Here is a 22,732-nt window from a genome sequence, read left to right on the forward strand (position 1 = left end):
TTTATCAGACTGTAAAGAAAACAAATGAGTTAAAGGTTGCATACATGAAAGTTAGGTAAAAATTACAAGTAGCCAGGAGAATTATCCTAACAATACATAATACAGATAAGCTGTTCTTAATATTAAAATATCATTAATAAAACATAATCAGTGTAATGTTTTGTTGTGAAATGTTGTATTGCCTTGAAGAAAGAGCTTAATTTGACTATTAATTAGCACTGACCATTTTGGAGACCATCCATTTGTCAGATGATGAGTAATAGTGATTGTGTGTGGCTTGGAATAAGCAATGAGTAGTATTTGTCTCTAAGTTCTCTAAAAACAATTAAGTAATTTCCCATTGATAAAATAACTCTCTTTCTAATGGGAATTTGTTCACTGCCAAATAAATGATATAACTGTAATTACTGTGATTGAGTAACTGCAAATGAAAATAAATAGGTTTCAAAGATAGTTATCTTCACATAGAGCATTTTAAGTGCCAATAACTACCCATCATTTAGAAATGTTCATAAAACATTAACCAAAGCATACTAACTAATGAGTTTTTATCTTTTAATGGGTGTTTAGCTTAAACTATTAATTTAAATTGTAAAATTTTAAAACATTCCTAAAAGATATATAAGCTTGCTGCAACTTCCATTGAATCATAATAGAATATACCTACATAGCCAATAGAAAAGCATCTTTGAGACACTTTCATAATGAAATAGTGAGACATAATGATCAAGAATGATTCAATAAAGTAAGCCATTATCAATTTTTCAGTGATGCTGTTTGAAATGTAATTCTGGAGTTCTACTAAAAGATAAACATTTAAAAAGGATTACAGTAGAGACGCAAAGTTTCTATGGTATATTGCATTTATATTCGTGTACTGAAAAGCAAGAGGAATTCAGGAGATGGTCAAAAATAATACTTTAGCACTGTTTTAAGAATTGTGAGCTAGGAGTATATATTATTAGGAATAATTTTAGGTCGATATGCACAGTACAGAGCAAACCAAATGAGTTATACTATATGCAGAATTTTTTTTTGAACAAAAGCATATTTATCACTATTACCAAAATTATAAAAGAATATAAACAAGATAAAGGATATATCCTAATACGAAGAAACACTTGTTTAGTGCTTAATATGGCAGTTCATGGGTTTTACATATATTTTCTCATTTTCTCCTTATAAAAATCCTATGTTTTATTATTATTACCTCCACCTCATAGACTGGAAACTTTGGCCTTTATTGACTTATTGATTCTCTGTAATATTGATTTTTATATGCCCTTCTACAAAACATTTTTTCGCTAAAATCTTCATTCATTTGTTGAGGACGTGTTCAGTTTGATTGTATTTGACCCAACGCTGTGGCATTTGCTACTTGTTGACCATCTCAAAGCTTTTGATGAAATTACATTCCAAGGCTTTTCTCCTGTTTCTCAGTCTTCTAGTTTGCCCTGTAATTGTTTGCCCTCTCCAGGGCTATTTTTTTTTTTTTTTTTTTGCCTTGTATTCTAAGTAGAATATTGGACAAATTCTTCATTAGTGTTGATGTTTTGGGTAATATTTTCAAGATTCATTCGTGTTGTAATATGTATCACATTTTTATTTCTTTTTATGGCTGAATAATACTTCACTGTATTTATATGTGTATACTATATTGTTGCTTATTCATTGATCTGTTGATGGATACTTGGGTGGTTTCCACCTTTTGGCTATTTCACAGTATTGTTGCTGTGAATTTGAGTGTACAAGTGGAGTCTCTGCTTTCAGTCATCTTGGTTATGTACCTAGGAGTGGAATTGCTGGATCATATGGTTATTTTATGTTTAACTTTTTGAGGATAAAGTATAATTTTTTAAATGTTAAAAACACATATAGTAGGACATGTCATTGATTTATCGAACCCATTAATGAGGGGAGCAGCAGAATGGTCGAGTTGCTTCAGTGGAAGATCCAGGAGACTGCAGTAAAAGAAAGAATGCTGAACTCAGACTGCTACATTTGATGCAGACTTGTCAATGTTGCACAGGGAAATAAAGGCATAATCTTTGGGATTCTCTTTATACCTGACAGAAACCATTTGCATCATTTGTAATTGATCTATGTTCTGTAAGTTATATAACTTTATTGAGTCTAGACCCTAATACAAGAACATGGCAATTCAAAAAATGTTAACATTTTCCTGGAGAACCATCCAACTCTTAATTGGACTTGTCAGACAATATTTTAGTATGACATTGGAAGGGCAAACAGAAATCTTCTGGCCTTATTTCCAATTTTTGGATAATTTTTTCTTAACTTTGTGTTTATTTTCTTTCATTTTAATAGTATATCTTGCATTCACTTTTTAACAGTAGACTTTATTTTTAAGGCAGTTTTAGGATTATAGCAAATCTGGGCAGAAAGTACAGAGTTCTCATATACACCCTGTTCCCACACATGCACAGTCTTCCCACCCCCATCAAAATCCATACCAGCACGGTACATTTGTTACAACTGTTATTTTATTTATTTTTGATCCATCCCTATTTTTGGAAATTATTTGTGGTGTATAAAAATAATTACAAAAAATACAATGATATAGTACTTAAATGTGCAAGAGTCAGACAATGCTAGTCATACTAGGATCTGAGAGACAAATTAATTCAGTTGGCTGTAGGATTTAGCTTTCAGTACCTTGGCTGCCAAACAGAAGGAAAAACATGATGAGATACCTTAAGTCTTACTTTCCAGTAATAGGAAATATACAGGAACATCAGGAGAGCCTTTTCATGGTATAAACTGAGGAATAGTTGTAGTTTTGTAAAGCACTTAGGTCAAATATACCTAACATCTAAACAAGTGAGAAATTAAAGAAGAATTCATCCTGAGTATTTTCATATAATGTTCAATGACCAAAATAAGGGGCTACATTTTTAATAACAAGCTTATAAAAGATACATGGGCAACCTCATCTACTTATGTTTTTACTTTTATTTATTTAATTTTTATTTTTTAGAAAGAGAGGAAGGGAGAAAGAGATAGAAACATCGATGGGAGAAACACCAATTGGCTGCCTGTGCCCCCTACTGGGGATTAAGCCTGAAATCCAGGCATGTGCCCTGACCAGAAATCGAACTGGGACCTCTCAGTCCATGGGACGATGCTAAATCTACTGAGCCACACTATCTGGGCTCATCTAATTATTTTTTATGCTGACATTTGATAACAAATTAAAGACAGTATTTTATCATAATATCGTGAATGCATATTTTAAATAATCGCAATTTAAACATGTAATTTTGATGATTTTTCTTAATAAGACATAGTACTTAGAAAAGGTGATAAAATAGTTTTTAGTGTATATACTTTTAGAATACCAGTAATTTTGATAGATCATTATAAGAAACTCTTTAGCAAATAATTTGAAATTGACTACTGTTAAGTGCTCAAAGTAATGTCAAGTGGGTACCAGCTATGTGCATCAGCTAAGGTAACATGATTGGTATTTTATTAGAAAATGATAGAACCTAATGAGTTGCGCAGGTGGAGGGCCATGCATGTTTACATGAAATGGAGGAAACTTTTGACAGGAAACACCATTGTGTCTACTAGAAGGCTCACCATGCGAGGTAGATAGGTCTTTGTCTTGGACATATGGAGTTTGTCTTTATCGTTGTCACAATCAAAGTCAGATATGAAGTAATCACTTAAGTCCCATTATGACTTAAGATATATGTATATTTTGAAAAAATAAACTGTGCATGGCAGGACTCCATTTCCTAGGGTTTTAGGCCACTTTTACTCCCTCTTTGATACCATGTTCATTTGATTATAAAAATATTAAATGTTATCCCCCCCCCCCCCGCCCATTGGTACAGATATGTTCAGAGTCAGCTTACATAATCCTTAATTCATTTGACATTGGCACTCCAAAATCATCTGCATATGATTTTTAAGAATCAATTCATATTATATGTTGAAATTTTTATAAACATCAAGTTTTGAGTAGCTAAAAGATGTAGGTAAATTATATCTTGCTTCACTGTCTGCAGTTTAGAAAATGTTTGTTGTTATTATGTGCCTTACCTTCTCTAATTACTATGCATTGTCTAAAGATCATATGAGAAAGTAAATTTCTCAAGCTTCTCTAGAGTCACTGCTTATTGCTTATGCTTCATTTTCTATTTTATGCATTTATAAAGTGTGTGTATATATGTTATGTGCCATTCCATACATGGAAATATATGAGGTCTTATTTAATGTAAGATGAACTATCAACTCTTCTTATTTAATTATTTGGATTTTGATTTGAAGCTTATGAGCTACTTCATTTTGATTATGGCAAAAGGCTATGGATGGAGAGAACAGTTGAATATTGAAAATCAGGAAGCTGAAGCCCAGTACCATGTATACCTAGAACATTTGTGTGCACATTCTGAGTTCACTATATCAAATTAAAATCATGCCCTGTCTGGAGTGGCTCAGTTGGTTGAGTGTCATCCCATGTTTATTGTTCCTGTTCATAGGACATCAGTTCAGTTCCCAGTCAGTTCAATTCCCACCCGGGTTTTGGATTCAGTCCTGGTGTGTATAGAGGAAGCAACCGGTCAATTGATGTTTCTCTCTCACATCAATGTTTCTCTCTCTCTCTCTCTCCCTTCCTTTCGTGCTAAAGTCAATAAAAACATATTAAAATTTTTTAATTAAAATAAAAAGACTTGCTCTTTGACTGTATACATTAACAACCCAATTTGTGCCAAAACCCCATTTCACTGACAAATATATAATATATTAAGGTACTGAATACTTTCCTAAGTTTGCATATTCTTAAAATCTATGTCTCTTGATATAATTCAATTTTTACAAATTTTAAAAATTAAAACATTTGGAGATAGGCAAAAAAAATGAAGTATAATTAGCTATTAATTAGTATATTTCAAAATATTTTTCTACCATAGTTGAATATAACATAACATTTTTCATTTGCTCTCATCCGTTTTTTATAATCCAAATCTCATTTGATTATCTCATTTTCTCTATAATCATTTACGTGTATGAGTAGCCAAGGATAGTTTTTCTTTTTTCTTCTGAGGAATATATTATATTATGTGTTATATAATGTACATAGTTATATTTCCATAATTTTTGTAGTTTGCTACTTAGTAAAAGCCAAGTAGAAATATTTTCCCTTGGCTTCTTATCTATTTTTAACTAAATTTTAATATGCTTTTTTGGGAAGCATAATGGTAATGTTTAGCAGTCCCCATGCGTTTATGATAACACCACATTACCAACTGTTATAATTTGTGTTTATATAAATAAAGGTAAAGCACTTCTTCGTGAAGTTATATTCTGACATTTGAGCTAGCAAGTGCTATGGAAATGTCTGCAGAGAGCAATTCAATAGACACAAGGGTTTTCTTGTACTGCTGATGGAGCCCTTTATGCTTAGTGACCGAGCTGTTTTAATCCTAGTTAACGTTATAAGAGAAAGAATATTTCTGCTACTAATCACTGAAGCCTTTTTAATTCGGCACTGAATACAATTCTTAAAATTGGCAATAAACACACTCCTGCACGCATTTTCTTTTTTTTCTAGGACTATAGAGTTAACATCTTCCTGAGACAAAAATGGAATGATCCTAGGCTGAAGCTCCCCAGTGATTTTCGGGGCTCAGATGCCCTGACAGTGGACCCCACAATGTACAAATGTCTGTGGAAACCTGATTTGTTTTTTGCAAATGAAAAAAGTGCCAATTTTCATGATGTCACCCAGGAAAATATACTCCTCTTTATTTTTCGGGATGGAGATGTCCTTGTCAGCATGAGGTACTCTTTTATCTTTCATATTTGTACATTGATATTTTCCTTTTAAAGTCAGTATATCAGAGAGAAATATGTTAAATGACTTCTACGACCTCTGTTTCTGCTTTCAGGTTATCTATTACTCTTTCATGCCCATTGGACTTGACCTTGTTTCCCATGGATACACAACGTTGCAAGATGCAACTTGAGAGCTGTATGTAAATGAGACCCTAGATGACTATAGGAACAAAAATGTTTAAAATTTCTAGGCAATGCATTCTACTAATATCTTAAATAGCAGTGGTAAAAAAAATGAATGCTTTTGATTACAAATAGTCATTAGAATAATTTAAGGAAATGATAGTTAATATTTGTACTAAAACGAATTTGGTACAAGTTTTTTATTTCAACTGAATTGATGCAGGTATACACTTCTAACTTATTCCAATTACCATCTTCATTTGAATTAGTCATGTAGGCAAGGTAAAGGAGAAAATGCTGTCCTAATATTTTCTGATGTTAAAACCACATTTTTGGAGTAGAAAATTTGAAAAACATTCCGAAATTTTCTCTAATTTCTACCAAACATTCATTTTCTATGAATGTATATACAATTATTTTTCATAAAATTGGATTTTCTGTGTTTCTATAATCATATATTTTTCATATTATAGAACATGTACCAGGTGTATTACATGAAATGAATATCTCTAAAACATATTAATTTGCTATGATGCTTCCCTTTTTAAAATAAAAGTAGGTGCCTGGCTGGTGTGGTTCAGTGGTTGAGTATCGACCCATGCACCAAAAGGTTGCCAATTAGATTCCCAGTCAGGGCACATGCCCAGGTTGTGGGCCAGGACCCTAGTAAGGGGCGTGCAGGAGGTGGCCAATCGATTTTCTCTCTCTTTGATGTTTCTATTTCTCTCTCCCTCTCCCTTCCTCTCTCTCTAATATCAATTAAAAAAATTAAAATTAAAGTAGGAAATAAAACTCGAAATATTAGCACTAACGGCAAGGACTCTTTGGCCTGAATACTTATGTACTATAACCTATTTTTGCAGAGAATAAATAATAATAACCTTGTATACAGACATATGCTTGCTGGATAATATGCTTTAAAATTAGTAATTATTTGCTCTATTTAAAAATTTTTTAAAATTGATTTTAGAGAGAGAAGGGAGAGGGAGAGAAAGATAAAAACATCAATGAGAAAGAACATCGATTGGCCACCTCCTGCATGCTTCCCACTGGGGATTGGGCCCACAACCTGGGCATGTGCCCTGACCTGGAATCAAACTGGTGACCTCTTGGTGCATGGGTCGATGCTCAACCACTGATTCACACCAGCCAGGCTGCTCTATTTTTTTTTTTAAGTTACTGAATCTGGGTCTTAAAATTGAATAATATTTATTGCTTTCTAACTATAAAATGAGATTTTGCAGATGTAAGTGTACATATGTTCATGTTGCTGTATATATTGTTGATATGTATGCCTGCATATTTTTATAAAAAGTTCCAACTATATATTTATATTCAGTTCTATTACTGAAGAACTAAAGTATTGCTTCAAAAAAATATATGCACTTTAGAGTTGAATGGTAGGTTACTATATGCTGTCACACCGCGTATGATCCTTGAATTGTAGCCACATTATTTAAGCCCAGAATGTGGGCTCAGTATGCCTTAATGATGGTCACTTGAGAGGTTGTTTCATTGCTTTCCTGTGGCAATGCAGCTCCTTTAGGGAAGTTTGTACTTACTTAAAAAAAATGTTTTGTGCTTATATTTCTTTAAAAATTTCCAGGTAGCATATTGCATGATTGTAAATGTAAACATTCCAAAATCTAATATCACTTAAAAATTACTTTTCTTACTGGTGACATTTCAGAATTCTGACATAATGTACTACTGCATATGACACTCTAGGATTTTGACTATTTACAATACGCTGATCATTTTAACTTGTTCTTTCTTTAAGCTAACTATCTTTAACTATTGTGCTAATATTTTCATCAATAGCTATAGATTTCACCTCTTTACATTTTAACAATAATTTCCTGTCTCTTTTCTTATCACTTTGATGTTTAATATTTGAACTATTAAAATATTAATAAAGCATTAATAATTACATTTGAAACTAATATTTTTATTTTTATTTTTTTTATAGTTGGTTATACGACTGATGATTTACGATTTATCTGGCAGTCAGGAGATCCTGTTCAGTTAGAAAAAATTGCCTTGCCTCAATTTGATATTAAAAAGGAAGACATTGAATATGGTAACTGTACAAAATACTATAAAGGCACTGGTAAGTACTGATCTTTAAATTAAATAAAACTAAGTTCTAGTTCAAAGATTTGTTTTAATATTAATATATGCTAAGGGCAGAATAGAAGAAAACTAGTTAAAAATAAGTTCAGTATTTATAAGTAGTATATTTTTGCAGTCATATATTTATTTTTAATTAATTAATTAATTTTTGTTACAGATAAACTTACATTCACTGAAGTTTTTAAAAACATTTTTATTATTAGAGAATTTTGCTTTTCTTAATGTAATTCTGGGTAGGGAGAGGTTTACAATTTTTTTTAACACTTTTTTTTTCTTTATTGATTTTAGAGAGTGAGGAAGGGAGAGTGGGAGAGATAGAAACATCAATGAGAGAGAACATGGATTGGCTGCCTCCTGCCCACTGGGGACCTGGCCCACAACCTGGGCGTGTGCCCTGACTGGGAATCGAAGTGGTGACCTTTTGATGCATGGGTCGACACTCAACCACTGAGCCACACCGGCCCGGCTCAATTTTTTATTTCAGTAATGTGAACTTGGCCAGGCAGTGGTTCTCTTAAATGTTACAAAGAAATTTTACTCTGACAAGATTCAGTTTGGGGCTAAATATTATGGAAAAGAGCAATGTAATTCACACACACTCGAGAGTCTGTTGTCTTTTGGGCGGTTTTTAGATAGTGTTGACCTATATTCTTAATTATAAAAAGCATTGATCTTCATGCTGTGCAAGAAGCAATGTGTGTGTGAAGAAACTGGACATCAGTCAATATTCTTTTATAATATTATTGGCCTAGGTTATGGAACAGCCAATTATGAAAAGCACAACAAATTAACCTCATTCATTAATTACATCAGGTTTTTACAGAAATAAAAATACAGCAATCACTACTCAATACTTTTATGATTAGTATTAACCTTTGAGTCCCTACTGATTATATATTATTGAGTGGTTTTATATATTAAATATAGTTATTTTGCTTAGCAATATAAATAAAAAGTGACTGAATTTTAATCATTATATTAATGCTAGTAATCATTTTGACTTATTAATACCACATAATTCGAATTATGTTTCAGGAAGTAAATCAAGACAAAGATATTCAGGGATGGATATAAACTTTACGTTTATTGCAACCTCTATGTTGATTCTACATATATAGTGTAATATGTAGAATTTAGAAAGATCAGATGTTTGTGCTGAAGTGTTGCTATCATGATATTATCAAGGACAAAATAATATTTAAAACAATCCAATTGATATTAAAATAAAATGTGGAGTAAATACTTGCATATTTAGTGTTATAATAAATGCAACACTAGGCAACTCGGAGATAAAGTTAGTTTCAATATATGTTGTTCTTAACCTTCAAATAAATTAAAAATCCTTAGGAACTATTTACATATAAATGTTATCTAATCTACTTACATATAAATGTTATATAATTTGTTACTTTAATAAAAATTGTTAAATAGTTCTTAGGGACTATTTACATATATTTTACCATGTCTGTTTACATAGAAATGTTATATAACCTGTTAATTTATTTAAAGGTCAACAACAGCAGATACTTAAATTAACCTTATCTCCAAATTACTTAGTGTTGCATTTATTATCACACTGCCAGAGGGGAGGGGGCGGAGGGAAGGGGTGAAAAGGTGAAAGGGCAAAAGAGGTACAAACTTCTAATTATAAAATCAGGAGGTCAGGGGGATGCAATATACAGCTAAGGAATATATTCAATAAAATTGCAGTACCTTTGTATTGTGATGGTTATTAGACTTACCATGGTGATCACTCGTAAAGTTTATAAATGTGGAATCATTGTGCTGAACACCTGAAACTAATGCAATAATGACTCTCAACTATACTTCAATAATAAAAAAGAAGTATCAAGCTTTTGAAAGGAAAAACTGAGCTTTTAAAAAAATTGATCATGCAGGTACTCAGTGAACAATTCATAGATAAACAGAATTTTAAATATGGAAGGAGCCTTATTGATACTAACTAAATAACTGAGGTGCAGGGTGATCAAATGACTTACTGAATGTCACCAGGCAAATCAGGGTCAGCCATAACATGAGGCACAGTATTCTTTCTCCTCGCTATGCTCATTCAAATTAAGGAGTCTGACTACATTTTTAGGGATTTTTACAACTCACTTATAGTAATAATAAAAAAAACTTGAAAGTCAAGAAAAATCATTTGAGATTGTTGTGTAGACATTTATTTAGTAGATGGCCTTTTGAGTTCTGACTCTGTGTTGGGTATTGTATTAATTGCTTTGCAGGAATTAGATAACTGAACACTTACAACAGTTCTCTGAGTTCATTACTTTTATTATCCCCATTTTGCAAATTAGGATAATGAAGCAAAGATACTACCCAAAGTCAGTTGTTACTAAGTGATGTCCTGGGATCGTGAATCTGACCTCGCTACACAACCTGGGGAGTCAGTCCTACTGGACTTTGAAAATACCTGCCCACATCCAGATTACATGCTTAACATTTCAAAATAAACAGTCTCTCTATTGTTTTTAAAATGTTGTAATATGTTTATTGCAGTTTTAAAGTTCATCTAGAGATAAACATAAAACTGGTAATTTTATTTCTAATTTTAAGTAATAGTAGAAAATTATGGATCAGCATTGAAAGTTATGGGGGTCTTAATGTTTTCACCTTTAAGCCCTGTATTTAAACTTTTCCACTGGGGTCTTAGCAGTGAATAAAAGATAGATCCATGTGCTTTTATAAACTCATATTCTAATATGGTAAACAAGTAAACAAATAAATCGAGTTCATTTGGTTCTGAGAAGGAAATGAGAAGGTGTGTTGTGGCAGAGAATATCTGAGGAATTACTCGAGATTTATGATAAGTAAAGCTTTTGGTAGAAGTTTTGAGTTATCATAAATAAGTCCCTGATATCTCATTAGTTACAGAAAATAATAACAAAAAAAACCTGAAGGCTAACATAAAAATAAGTGGCACTATGTTTCAGTAAACATGCTTTATCAGCATCTACATGAATCATATGACTATAAGACAGATATAACCTCTGCATAATATTTGGAAATGTATTTAGAAAAACAGAACATTGAAAATATATAGAATGTTTAATCAAGTAGCGAAAAGGATGTAGGGAACAACCTATATGAAATAATGGCAAACATTTCCTTCAGTATCAGAAATATCAGAAATAATGGATTGGCTTTAACTTTATTAAACTAATGTTTTTTATAATTGTAGAAATCGCAAAGGTGGAGAAATATATGGGAAAACAAGTATGCAAAAATGCTTAAATTGGAAGCCTGAGTGAATAATAAAGAAATGAAATCCCACAGGAAATAGAAAGTAAATTGAATTTGCCAATGAACATTTATATCAATTAGCTGCCCACCTGTCTCTCATAAACGTAACAGTACCAGGAAAAGATCAAAAAAGATCAAGAAATGTTTCTCATAAAAGTTTATGGAGCAAATCGCGATAATATCCAAGCCTGTATTTTACTGCCAAATGCATCCAAATCTTGGGTAGCTCCCCCAGCGGTGCCTTCTTAAAGGGACAGGGTGGAAACTTGCTTCAGAATTCAGGACTCATATTATTTTGGCTGTCATTCACACGTGGTGGGATGGAATGCAAAAAGTCATCTTAGGTCGAGCAACTCTATAGCAAATTCTTACCATACATGTGACCACTTGGGCTACCTACAAACACATCAGCACCTTGTGTCATTCTGCATTTCGCACACACTGGGTGAATATAAAAGTAACTTGAGTAAGTGAAGCTATTACAAAGCCAGGTGCTTCAGAACCACTTGTACGCAATTCTGTGAGCTTCTTAGCCACAGCAGACTGGATTTATGAAAGATTATATTTTGGTAATTTTTCACATGATTGTTACTTAGAAACATATGTTTGTCCAGGCAGAGAGTTAGGATGAGTGGCGGGGAACAGAAAAAGGAGGGACACTTTTTATTGTTATTTCTTTTGTATCTTTTAAAACCTGTGTACAATTTTCCCTGGCCAGTGTGCACAGTGGTTAGAGAACATGGGCCACTCGCACCAAAGGGTTGTGGGCTAGATTCCAGGTCAAAGGCATGTACCTGGGCTTCAGGTTCAGTCAGTTGGTGGAGCAGGAGGCAACCAATTGATGTGTCTCTCTCACATCAATATTTCTCTCTCAGTGTCTGTCTCTCTCCTCCTCCCTCACTCTCTTACACTCACTTTAAAAATGAATGGAAAAAATATCTTGGGGTGAGGATTAACAAAAAAAAATAAAAATAATAAAACCTGTGTGCAATTCAAATGAATTGCTTAGTTTTAATGAAATTAAAATTTAAAAAGAATAAACTCTGCATTTATTGTTTTTTGATATATTATAGAAACATTTGGCATAATTAGAATTTGCTTCAGTTCAAATCAATTATTTATTGTTCTTACATATAAATGTAACAGTACCAGGACTCATACAGAAAACAGTATTAGCTCTAATATCTTTCTAATCTCTCAGAAGTAGAAATGATTTCAATTCACATTGGAAAAAAGATAGACTTTTAATCTAAGTTATTTAATAATAAATATGAATAGCAATTTTTTGCCTACATTTATTAAGACCATAATGTATGCAAGTTTTAGTGTAGGTACAATTAATGAATACATACAAAAATTGTTCTAGTGTCAAAAGTATACACATTTTTCCAATCAGGAAAAATAGATAAAATATTACTTTTAACATATAAAATAGTAAAAAATAATATTGTCCTTTCCCTAGAATTATTTTATTTATCCAATGTTTATTTATTTGTTTCAACATTTATAAACAGCAATGTACAGGTTAGGCTGAACACAATTAAAAATATTTTAACTTCTTGATATTTGTACATAGCCTTACTTATGTCGAATGGTAAATGACATTTTTATTTAAATTAAGTACTTTAGGCATTAAATATTACATTTAAATTGATGACTGAAAGGACTAAAACATTTAAAGAATAAACTGAAGCATGTGGAAATATTCCAGTGCTAGGAGAATATTTGTGTCACTTATTTTCTGTCTCAAGTCAGCAAAGGCTATTATGAGGCTGCTCATAATTTCTGATTAATTTGGGGGACTAGCTGGTATCATGACAGTTCTAGAATTATGATGTAAAGCAATTTCTGCATCAGTCTCAGCTTGTGAAAATGAAGTCCTTTCCCTCAGTTGAGTACTTTTGAGGGCCTGGAGCAGAGGAAGAGAGAATTGAAAGGAATCTCAGATGTTTACACTTTATAATATTTAACCTATATAAAATGAAACACTGATTTCTTATTCTTCCTAATTTTACTTCCGGACTTTCTTAATATTTAGGGCTTAAATGTACATATACGTTATTGGAGACAGCCATTCATTCTAGATAAGAAGCGGTACACGCGGCTGAACAACTGTACTGACCCTGCACAGTCTGTGCTCTGCTTTGATTGACTGCTCCCCGCAGGATTCCTTTGGAGTCCGCTCGGAGAGTACCCGCGGTGTGGAAAGTTAAGTCCATCGCAGATCCGCCGAACAAAGGCTGAGCGCCCAGGCAGTGACCTCTGGCCTATCTGTTTCTCAATGTCCTAATGAAGTTGTGAAAGATCAGCTGACATCGATTCCACAATGTCACCCTTTCAGATCATATCAATTATATATATTTAGAGGGGAAAAAACACCCTTTTCTTGTGGAGTTGATTTTGTGACATTGCCTCAAATAGAAGTGACATAACGTATAGGTAGCGGATTGATTTTTGAAGTTGTGTGTGAGTGAGAACCTCATACTTTTAATCTGTTTGTTTCGGAAAGGGTACTACACGTGTGTGGAAGTCATCTTCACCCTGAGGAGACAGGTTGGGTTTTACATGATGGGCGTCTATGCCCCGACCCTGCTGATTGTGGTTCTCTCCTGGCTTTCCTTCTGGATCAACCCGGACGCAAGCGCTGCCCGCGTGCCGCTGGGTAAAGTGCTCCATGCTTCTCTCTCGTGGCAGGAATGTGTTATGTCTTTATGTAACTGCACAGTCAAGTATTTTGAAATAGTGAGTTTGGAAATTGATGGCAAACTTTTTCTTCCTTTTTTTTTTGACTTCCTTCAAAACTTGGCACCAAACTAGGTTTTTCTCAATATTTATGCACTCTATACTTAAACTAAGTTGTTTTTTCTTTTTTCTTTTTTCTTTTTGTGTCCTTGGGGTATTTTCAATAGTAAATCTATCCTACTTTGACTTCCATGAAATATTTATTAATAAGTGATATTCACAGATCACTAAAGTTGAAACTACCTATAGTGACAAACTTAAAAGCAATAGCTTTTATGAAAATCTTTCCAAGAACTATTTTATACTATCAAATATTCTTTATCAGGAAATATAAAATCCTATTTCTTTTCAACAATGACTAAGCATCACTTTCCTAAACATTAGTTATTATGTGTGTTGGCTAGAGAAAGGGCTGGTTATCCATACTCTCCAATTTGTTATTTTTAATGTTCTATGGCATGAAAATACCATTAGCCAGACTTGAAAATTGTGCCAGTATAGAGGTTAAAAATTCTGTGCTTAGGAAAATATGCATGTGCCCTTCTTATGGGGAAAGTAAATAAACTTCAATAAAAAAAAAAAAAAAAAGACATTGTAACAAGTTTTGATTGTTTGGAGTGTTTTAAAAATTTTCATTACTCTGTGTATGTGTGTGTTGAATATTACCTGGAACTTACATAGGTAAAAATGTGATATATCTGACTTCTCAGTGACTGACTGACTGCAGCATTTCATTTTTTTCCTCCATCAAAAAGGCCTTGCGCAAATCTCCCTCCTGACTTATGAGAAGAATTAAATGAAATACAGATTTTTAAAAAAAGGAAACCAGGAAAGTAGCAATGAGCATGACAACTTTGAATAAGAAATTTGGTGATTTACATCTAATTAAAAACCACAAAGACCAAATTTATACCTTAGTAACCAAAAATGTAGAACATTTTTTTCTAAGGGTCATGTATCTGTATTGGAGACAATGGCAACTGATAGACTAATTCTTTTAGAGGATGAGAATTAACTATGTAGTATAATGTTTTGGGAATAAAACACCCTAAACTAAACTTGAAATTTTAGACTTGTCTAAGACATGCATTTCTCCCAAATAGTCCATTTTTTTGTTTATTAGAAATATCATACTCTCATGCAGTAATATAGGGGTGGACAAAAACAGATTGTTATTTTTTGTTTTGTTTTTGTTGCCATTGTGACATTTTTTTGAGTTAATAAAGCTATTGTAATCATTGAACCTGCATGTCTTTTTCCATTCAAATAACGGTAAACCTACTTTTGCCTACCCCTGTTTAATTGAAATGTTAGTACATACATACTATGGAATACTACTCAGCCATAAGAAAAGATGAAATGCTGCCATTTGCAACAACATGGACAGACCTTGAAACTATTGTTAAGCAAAATAAGTCAGTCAGAAAAAGCTAAGACCATATGATTTCACTCAAATGTAGGGTATAAAAGTGAAGCTCATAGACACAGACAACAGTATGGTGGTTACCAGAGGGAAGGGGGCGGGAGGAGTAGTAAAGGGTGAAAGGGGCCAAATATATGCTGACAGAAAATTATTTGGCCTTGGGTGGTAGGCACGCAATATGCAGGTCATGTGTCATGGAGATGTACACTTGAAACCTATGAGACCTATTTGATCAATGTCACTCCAATACATTTAATAACAAATAAAGAAATGTCAGGCTCCCAAGGTACCTTGGATCTAGCTTTCCATGTACTGTTAATATTACATATAGTAGAATTTTATTCTTTTCTTAAAACTGGAATCATTTTTCTCTGAAGTAACCAGGAATGTTCTCTACTTTGTCTTTTCTATTATATATTTTTAAATTGTGACACTTATCAGAAAATTGCTTTATATGTTCTATTCTTGTTCTGATTTAGTTGTTCATGAGCTCAAACTGAACTCTATAACTGTCTAAAATAATGCTGGAAAATGAAGTAAGCATGTGGCTTCCTCAGAGACACTATAAAATAGTTTTAGATAGCTTTAATATTTAAACCAGCTCCAAAATGTGTTTTTATACCCTAGATTAAATTTCTATTTCTTCGTTTAAAATACTGAGTTATTTACAAACAGCCCCACCACGTTTAATAATGCTTACATAAGAAGGACGCGTTATTTCTTCTACTCTTCCTGCTTTCAAGGGACCTGACAAAGTGTTCATAGGCCGTTGGTGGTTACTGGAGAGGGAGCCAGTGAAAGAGTATGATTGCGGGACATTTCTTCACAGGGCTAAAGAGCAACTTTAATGCCCATTTCTGTTTCTGTAGGTATCTTTTCAGTCCTCAGCTTGGCCTCTGAGTGCACAACCCTTGCTGCTGAACTGCCCAAAGTATCCTACGTGAAGGCTCTTGATGTTTGGCTCATTGCTTGTCTTCTCTTTGGATTTGCTTCCCTTGTGGAGTATGCTGTTGTCCAGGTGATGCTAAATAACCCCAAACGAGTGGAAGCAGAAAAAGCCAGAATTGCTAAGGCTGAGCAAGCAGAAGGAAAAGGTGGAAATGTGGTTAAAAAGAATACTGTGAATGGTACAGGGACTCCAGTTCACATTAGCACTTTGCAGGTAAGAATGAAATTACCCAGTGAAATAATTTCCCCCATCATGGCTCTCTGTAGTGTCAGGAGAGCCATACTATTCTATGGGTGTAAAGGTTTGATACAATTGTATACACTTTTTTTTTTTTTTCTCTCATAGTTGAAAAGAAACTAAACAGAACATACTTTTTGAAAAACACATAGAAAACATGTAGGTCACATACTAATTATGGAAAAAAAAATCAACACTTTATCAGATTTCTAGAGGACTTTGCACTGAGTTTAATAATGCACCTCTGCTTTGATGGTCACCGTCCAATGTGGAGGTCTTGCCAGAACTACAGATCTCCTTACTGCTTCCCACTTGATAAGCCTTGATGAAAGGCTGGAGGACTGTTGGGGAAGCATCAACATTCTAGCTACAGTGAAGGCTTAGTGGAACCATGCTCTTGATTAAACTCTCTACATATTCCTCATCAAGTTAAAGAGTTTCTTATGGAACATGACAGGCAGGCTACTTACTTATTGAATGCCTGGCCCATAGAGAAACTATGCACATCATTTGGGATTTGTCCAGCCCAGCATTGAGTACCAGGAGATGAATTGGACAGGTTTAACTCCTTCACATTGTCTTGTACTTGATCATCGGTCTAAGAATAGTGGACTGTGTTTATAGATTTATGTATTGATAAATCTTAGAGAAACAGGTTGCTTCATGGATTAGGAACAGTTGTCCACTTTCCTCAAAGTTGTCTCTGATTAATATCCTCTGGCTGGGGAGACTAATAAACCAGGAGATCACTTCCACTGAGTTTAGCATGGCTAAATCCCCAAGAGACTAATAGGTCAATAGCATCCTACAACCTTGAAAATCTTGCTTGCTCTGCCTATATTCCCTTAGTTTCTTGACCACTCCCACTCCCCTTAATTAGACAATTGTGCTGCATATTGATTTTTAGATACAAAAGCAAGCGAACAGTTCTTATGCGGTGCTTCCTGTAGATTTTCCTTTTTGTTGTTGTTAAATCATTAAACTCATTTTCTGAGCCTACAGCCAAGACTTCTGCAAATTCTTAGTTGCTAACTTGCAGGAAGGTACCTCAGACCTTAGAACTCTTTCATATCCTACTCCTCTTCATGAAATTTTCATGAATGCAGAGCTATTATGGCCTTAAAGAAGTCATTTCTTTGACATATCCAATCCCTCCATTTACATCTCCCTCATGTTTCCAACCAACTAATCCCCACATCTTCTAACTTGAACCCTGGTGAAGGAATCTGGAGACAGAGAGCAAAGATGTTCCATAGAGCAGGTGCTTGATTTCCAGTAGTACCTCAATCAGCTCCATTCTCTGGTATGTGATGAGGTCTCAATTAATGCAGAAATTTTCTTATAACTGAGAACACCAATGTGCAGATGAGCTTGGAATCTTAATACATTCTGTGAAGTGGGGTATTGAGGGAAGGAGACACATGAGAGCCAGATTTTCATAGTAGTGTAGAACATATCAAGATTATTTATGAACATAAGTATAAAGAATAAATAGGATCTAGAATATTAGGCTGAATTATATTATTTTAAATTCAGCTTTCAAGCATTGAAATAATTACCTAATTAAGAGAAGTTCAATATACTTAAGTACTTCTGTATTTGAATCCTCTATGTTTTCAGTTGCTACTAGAAACACACCTGTCTGGATTCTAAATTTACCATGACATTTTTTTTTTTTTTACAAAAGTCAGAGTGATGCTTAGAGAGTTTAAACATTGACCAGAAATTTTAATAGCCAGAAATATAAATTACTCTTATTTTTTACCAGCAAAATGCAATTTCCAAAATTAAGATTGGAACTATGTAATATTTGAGTCCTCAGACAGGCTGCAAAATGAGTATGTGTCCCTAAATAACTTAGCTTTAATGTACACACTGAACTTATAGGAAACATGTAAGTGTGATAAATTTATAAGATTGTTAGACACTGACACAAACAAGGTATAATTTTTTTAAATTTGCCTTTTTAATTTAGTGGTTTTGCTGTGAAAATATAATTCTAATTTTGTTTCAAATGTATTTGTTTCAGTGTATTTTGCTTTTCAGAATACAATCTTTTGCTGAGCAATTTTAATCCAATGATATGTCATTTATTTTTAGTCAGAAAAACAATATTAATTAATGGAAGCATAATGAAATGGGTTGTAGAAAATATTAAATACTGATTTTTAAATAATATTGCGCTTGGTAAGGAAAGTAATGATTTAAAAAATGTAAGAAAGATCAATGATCATTTAACCTAGCTTTTAGTAAGCAGTTTTCATAATTTTTACTATATACATAAATAAATATACCATTATACCTTTATAATTGTCTAAGGTTTTTCTCCCTAAATTTGTTCTTCCTCACCTATTCCAATATTTTGGTTACAAATTTGTTCACTCATATCTTTCTTTCTTTTTTTCTTAATATGATTTCATTGATTTTTAGAGAGAGGAAGGGTAAGGAAGAGAGAAACATCAACATCGATTGGCTGCCTCCTGCATAATCCCCTTGCTGAGGATTGAGCCCATCACCTATCAAAGTTTATCTCATGACATAAGCTTTGTTTTATAGGCCACATTTTATTGATTGATTGATTGATTGATTTTATTGATTTTAGAGATAGAGGAAGTGAGAGGGAGAGAGAGACAGAAACATTGATAAGAGAGAACATCGATTGGCTACCTCCTCCAGGTCCCCCATTGAGGATTGGGCCCACAACCTGGGCATGTGTCCTGACTGGGAATTCACCTGGTGACCTCTTGGTGCATGGGCCAATGCTTAACCACTGAGCCATACCAGCTGGACTACAGGCCACAATTTAGAGTTAAATGCTCAGGCAATCTGATAGTATAATCAGTTGACTGTTACATCTGATTTTTAAAATATCCCTTTGAAAAGATGTGTTTTATAAATAGAAAATTCTAAATACATTCTGTGTTTAACTTTTATTTCCAGGTTGGTGAGAACAGATGCAAAAAAGTTTGCACTTCCAAGTCTGACCTGAGATCTAATGACTTCAGCATTGTTGGAAGCTTACCAAGAGATTTTGAATTGTCCAACTATGACTGCTATGGAAAACCTATCGAAGTCAACAATGGACTTGGGAAATCTCAGGCAAAGAACAACAAGAAGCCTCCGCCTGCCAAACCAGTCATCCCAACAGCAGCAAAGAGAATTGACCTTTATGCAAGGGCATTGTTTCCGTTCTGCTTTTTGTTCTTCAATGTTATATATTGGTCTATATATTTATGATAATTTTTTCATTCTATAAAAAAATTCCATTTCATTGTGACCAACCTCATTCATAAATGCCAATCTGTGAAAATTTTTTGCATTTTCATAGCAATATATTGCATTTTGGATGCCACTTGATTGTAAAAAATAATGTAGCACCTTAATTTTGAATGGCAGCATGGTCTTGTTATATCTGTGCTCTCTCTGATAATGATGTATATATGTATAAAAAACATATGCTTCAGGAATAAATGAAGGATAAACATACTACATAAAATGCAAACAATTCTATTCAGTTAGTGTAAATTGCAAACACTTCAGATAATTCTGATAATAAAATGACATGCACGCTGAATTCTGCTATGATCACCATTCTAATGTATGTAGTATTTCAAATTCCCTTCCTTGTAACTTTCAGAGAAAGCCATCTTATTCTTGTATAATTTTCGATGGTATTATCACAGATTAAGCAAAATTATATTACATATTGTTTAAACTTTGTAAGTAGAAATATATCAGCTATAATTATGTGGGCTCTGTGGAGAAATAAAGTTCAAAATTTACTAATTTGTAAAATCAGTTTATTTTAAAGTTTGCCTTTGTGGTTAAAATGCCAGATAATAAAATACAGTAATCACTTTGGAAGCAAAGGGATATCTGGATTTACATATATTCATAATGAATTCTGGCTTCTGATAAAATAAAAATAAAGGATAGATATATTGATTAAATATTTCTGATAAAAAGAAATTATATTTAATCCACATTAAAACCTAAATATATTTTCATGAACTTCATTTTGCTGATACAGAGTATACACAATCATTGTGCCTTACAAAAAGTGATATATATTTCAAATTGGAATCTAGTAAGGATATATGATTTCACATCATATTTAAGAAATCAAAAGGAAACTACCCTATTACTAGAAGTAGCTTGAGTTGGAGTGGGGGAGGAGGGAAGCCCATAATCCTTTAAGGATTTTAACTTCTTTATTTTATTAAAATGCTTACATATTTTAAGTAAAATTAAAAATTTTTCTTCTGAATTAATTTCTTTTTTCTGCATTTACTTAAACATTTTTGAAATTGCTACAAAATATTTAAAGATTAGTATCTTTGTTTATGTTAGGCCTAACTTCTTTTTGTATTTCCTTTCTTGATAAAAGTCTAGACTACTTAGATTTACTTATATCTTGTTCCAACCTGAAAATAGGCACTTTCTAGTCTCTAAGACTCCCATTTGCTAGTAACATCACGATGAATATACCTTTTTATTTCTCTATAGCTGAAATTATAACCATCAGTAATTCACATAACATAAACATAAGACCAAATAAAAATAGATTTACATTATTTGGATAGTTTTGTTGCAGCTGAGAGTTTGTATGGTCAATTCTATAATAAAATGTGTTGAAATATCATTTATGCAAATTGTGATGTGTAATTTAATGCTATTTAATGAATACTTGGCATATAGTTGTTCATAATATTTTTCTCACAAACCTTTGTACTTCTTTGGTATCAGTTGTTACTTCTCCTCTTTCATTTCTGAATTTATTTATTTGGATACTCTCTTTTTTTTTCCTTGATGAGTCTGGTTAAAGGTTTGTTAATCTTGTTCATCTTTTCAAAAAAACAAAAACAAAAAACCAGCTCTTGGTTTTATTGATCTTTTGTGTTGGTTTCTTTTTTAGACTCTGGTTCATTTATTTCTTCTCTGATCTTTATTATTTCCTTTCTTCTAGTAACTTTGGGCTTTGGTTGTTGTTCTTTTTCTAGTTCCTTGAAATATAAAGTTACATTGTTTATATGAGATTTTTCTTGTTTCTTCAGGTAGGCCTGTGAGCTATGAGCTTCCTTCTTAGGACTGCTGTCACTGTTTCCCATAGATTTTGGGTTGTTGTGTTCTCATTTTCATTTGTTTCAAGGCACATTTAGATTTTTTCCCTGATCTCACTGTTAACCCACTCATTGTTTAGTAACATGGTATTTAACCCCTAAGTCTTTGTGTATTTTTCTTTTTTTTTCCTGCAATTGATTTCTAGTTTCATACGATGGTGGAAAAATGCTTGAGAAGTGCTTGATATGATCTCACTCGTCTTAAATTTATTGAGACTTGTTTTGTAGCTTTACATGTGGTCTATCCTAAAAAATGTTTCATATGCACTTGAAAATAATTTATATTCTGGTTCTTTGGGGTGAAATGTTGTGAAAACAAATTAAATTGATCTGATCTAGTGTGTCATTTAAGGCTGCTATTTCTTTGTTGATTTTCTATCTGGAAGATTTATCCATTGATATCAATGAGGAGTTAAAGTCTCCTACTGTGATTGTAACTGTTTTTCTCTCTCTTTATGTCCATCCATCAAGGTTTACTTTACATATTTGGGTTCTCTTAATTGTTTGTTTGTTTAAATGTTTATAAGACTTGATTGTTTAAATGTTTATAAGACTTATAATCTCTTGTTGGATTGCTCCCTTTATCATTATGTAGTGTTCTTGTTTTTCTCTTACTATAGCCTTTCTTTTTCAAATCTGTTTTATCAGCCCTGGCCAGTTTGGCTCAGCAGTTAGAGCATTGGCCCACAACCAGAGAATCCCAGGTTCAGTTCCCTCTAAGGGCATGTACTTCGGTTGCAGTTTGTCCCCAGTCCTGGTTGGGGTCATGTGGGTGGCAGCCAGTCGATGTGTCTCTCTCACATCGATGTTTCTCTCTCCCTCCCCCTTCCCTCCTCTCTTCCTCCTGCTCTATCTGAAGATAAATGCAAAAATATC

At 33.1% G+C, this 22,732-nt stretch overlaps 1 protein-coding gene across 1 annotated transcript in view; it reads left to right on the forward strand.

Moving 5' to 3' along the window:
* Positions 1-20,995, forward strand: part of GLRB (glycine receptor beta) — a 54,612-nt gene extending 33,617 nt beyond the window's left edge. The window contains exons 5-10 of the mRNA XM_036240311.1: positions 5,582-5,811; positions 5,919-6,001; positions 7,958-8,098; positions 13,895-14,047; positions 16,420-16,712; positions 19,677-20,995. Of these exons, the coding sequence (XP_036096204.1) occupies positions 5,582-5,811; positions 5,919-6,001; positions 7,958-8,098; positions 13,895-14,047; positions 16,420-16,712; positions 19,677-19,973 (1,197 nt within the window). The 3' untranslated portion in view covers positions 19,974-20,995. The remainder of the gene's footprint in view (positions 1-5,581; positions 5,812-5,918; positions 6,002-7,957; positions 8,099-13,894; positions 14,048-16,419; positions 16,713-19,676) is intronic.
* Positions 20,996-22,732: the final 1,737 nt, after the last annotated feature.

This window comes from Molossus molossus, unplaced genomic scaffold (assembly GCF_014108415.1).
Source record: "Molossus molossus isolate mMolMol1 unplaced genomic scaffold, mMolMol1.p scaffold_m16_p_4, whole genome shotgun sequence".
Lineage (NCBI taxonomy): Eukaryota > Metazoa > Chordata > Mammalia > Chiroptera > Molossidae > Molossus > Molossus molossus.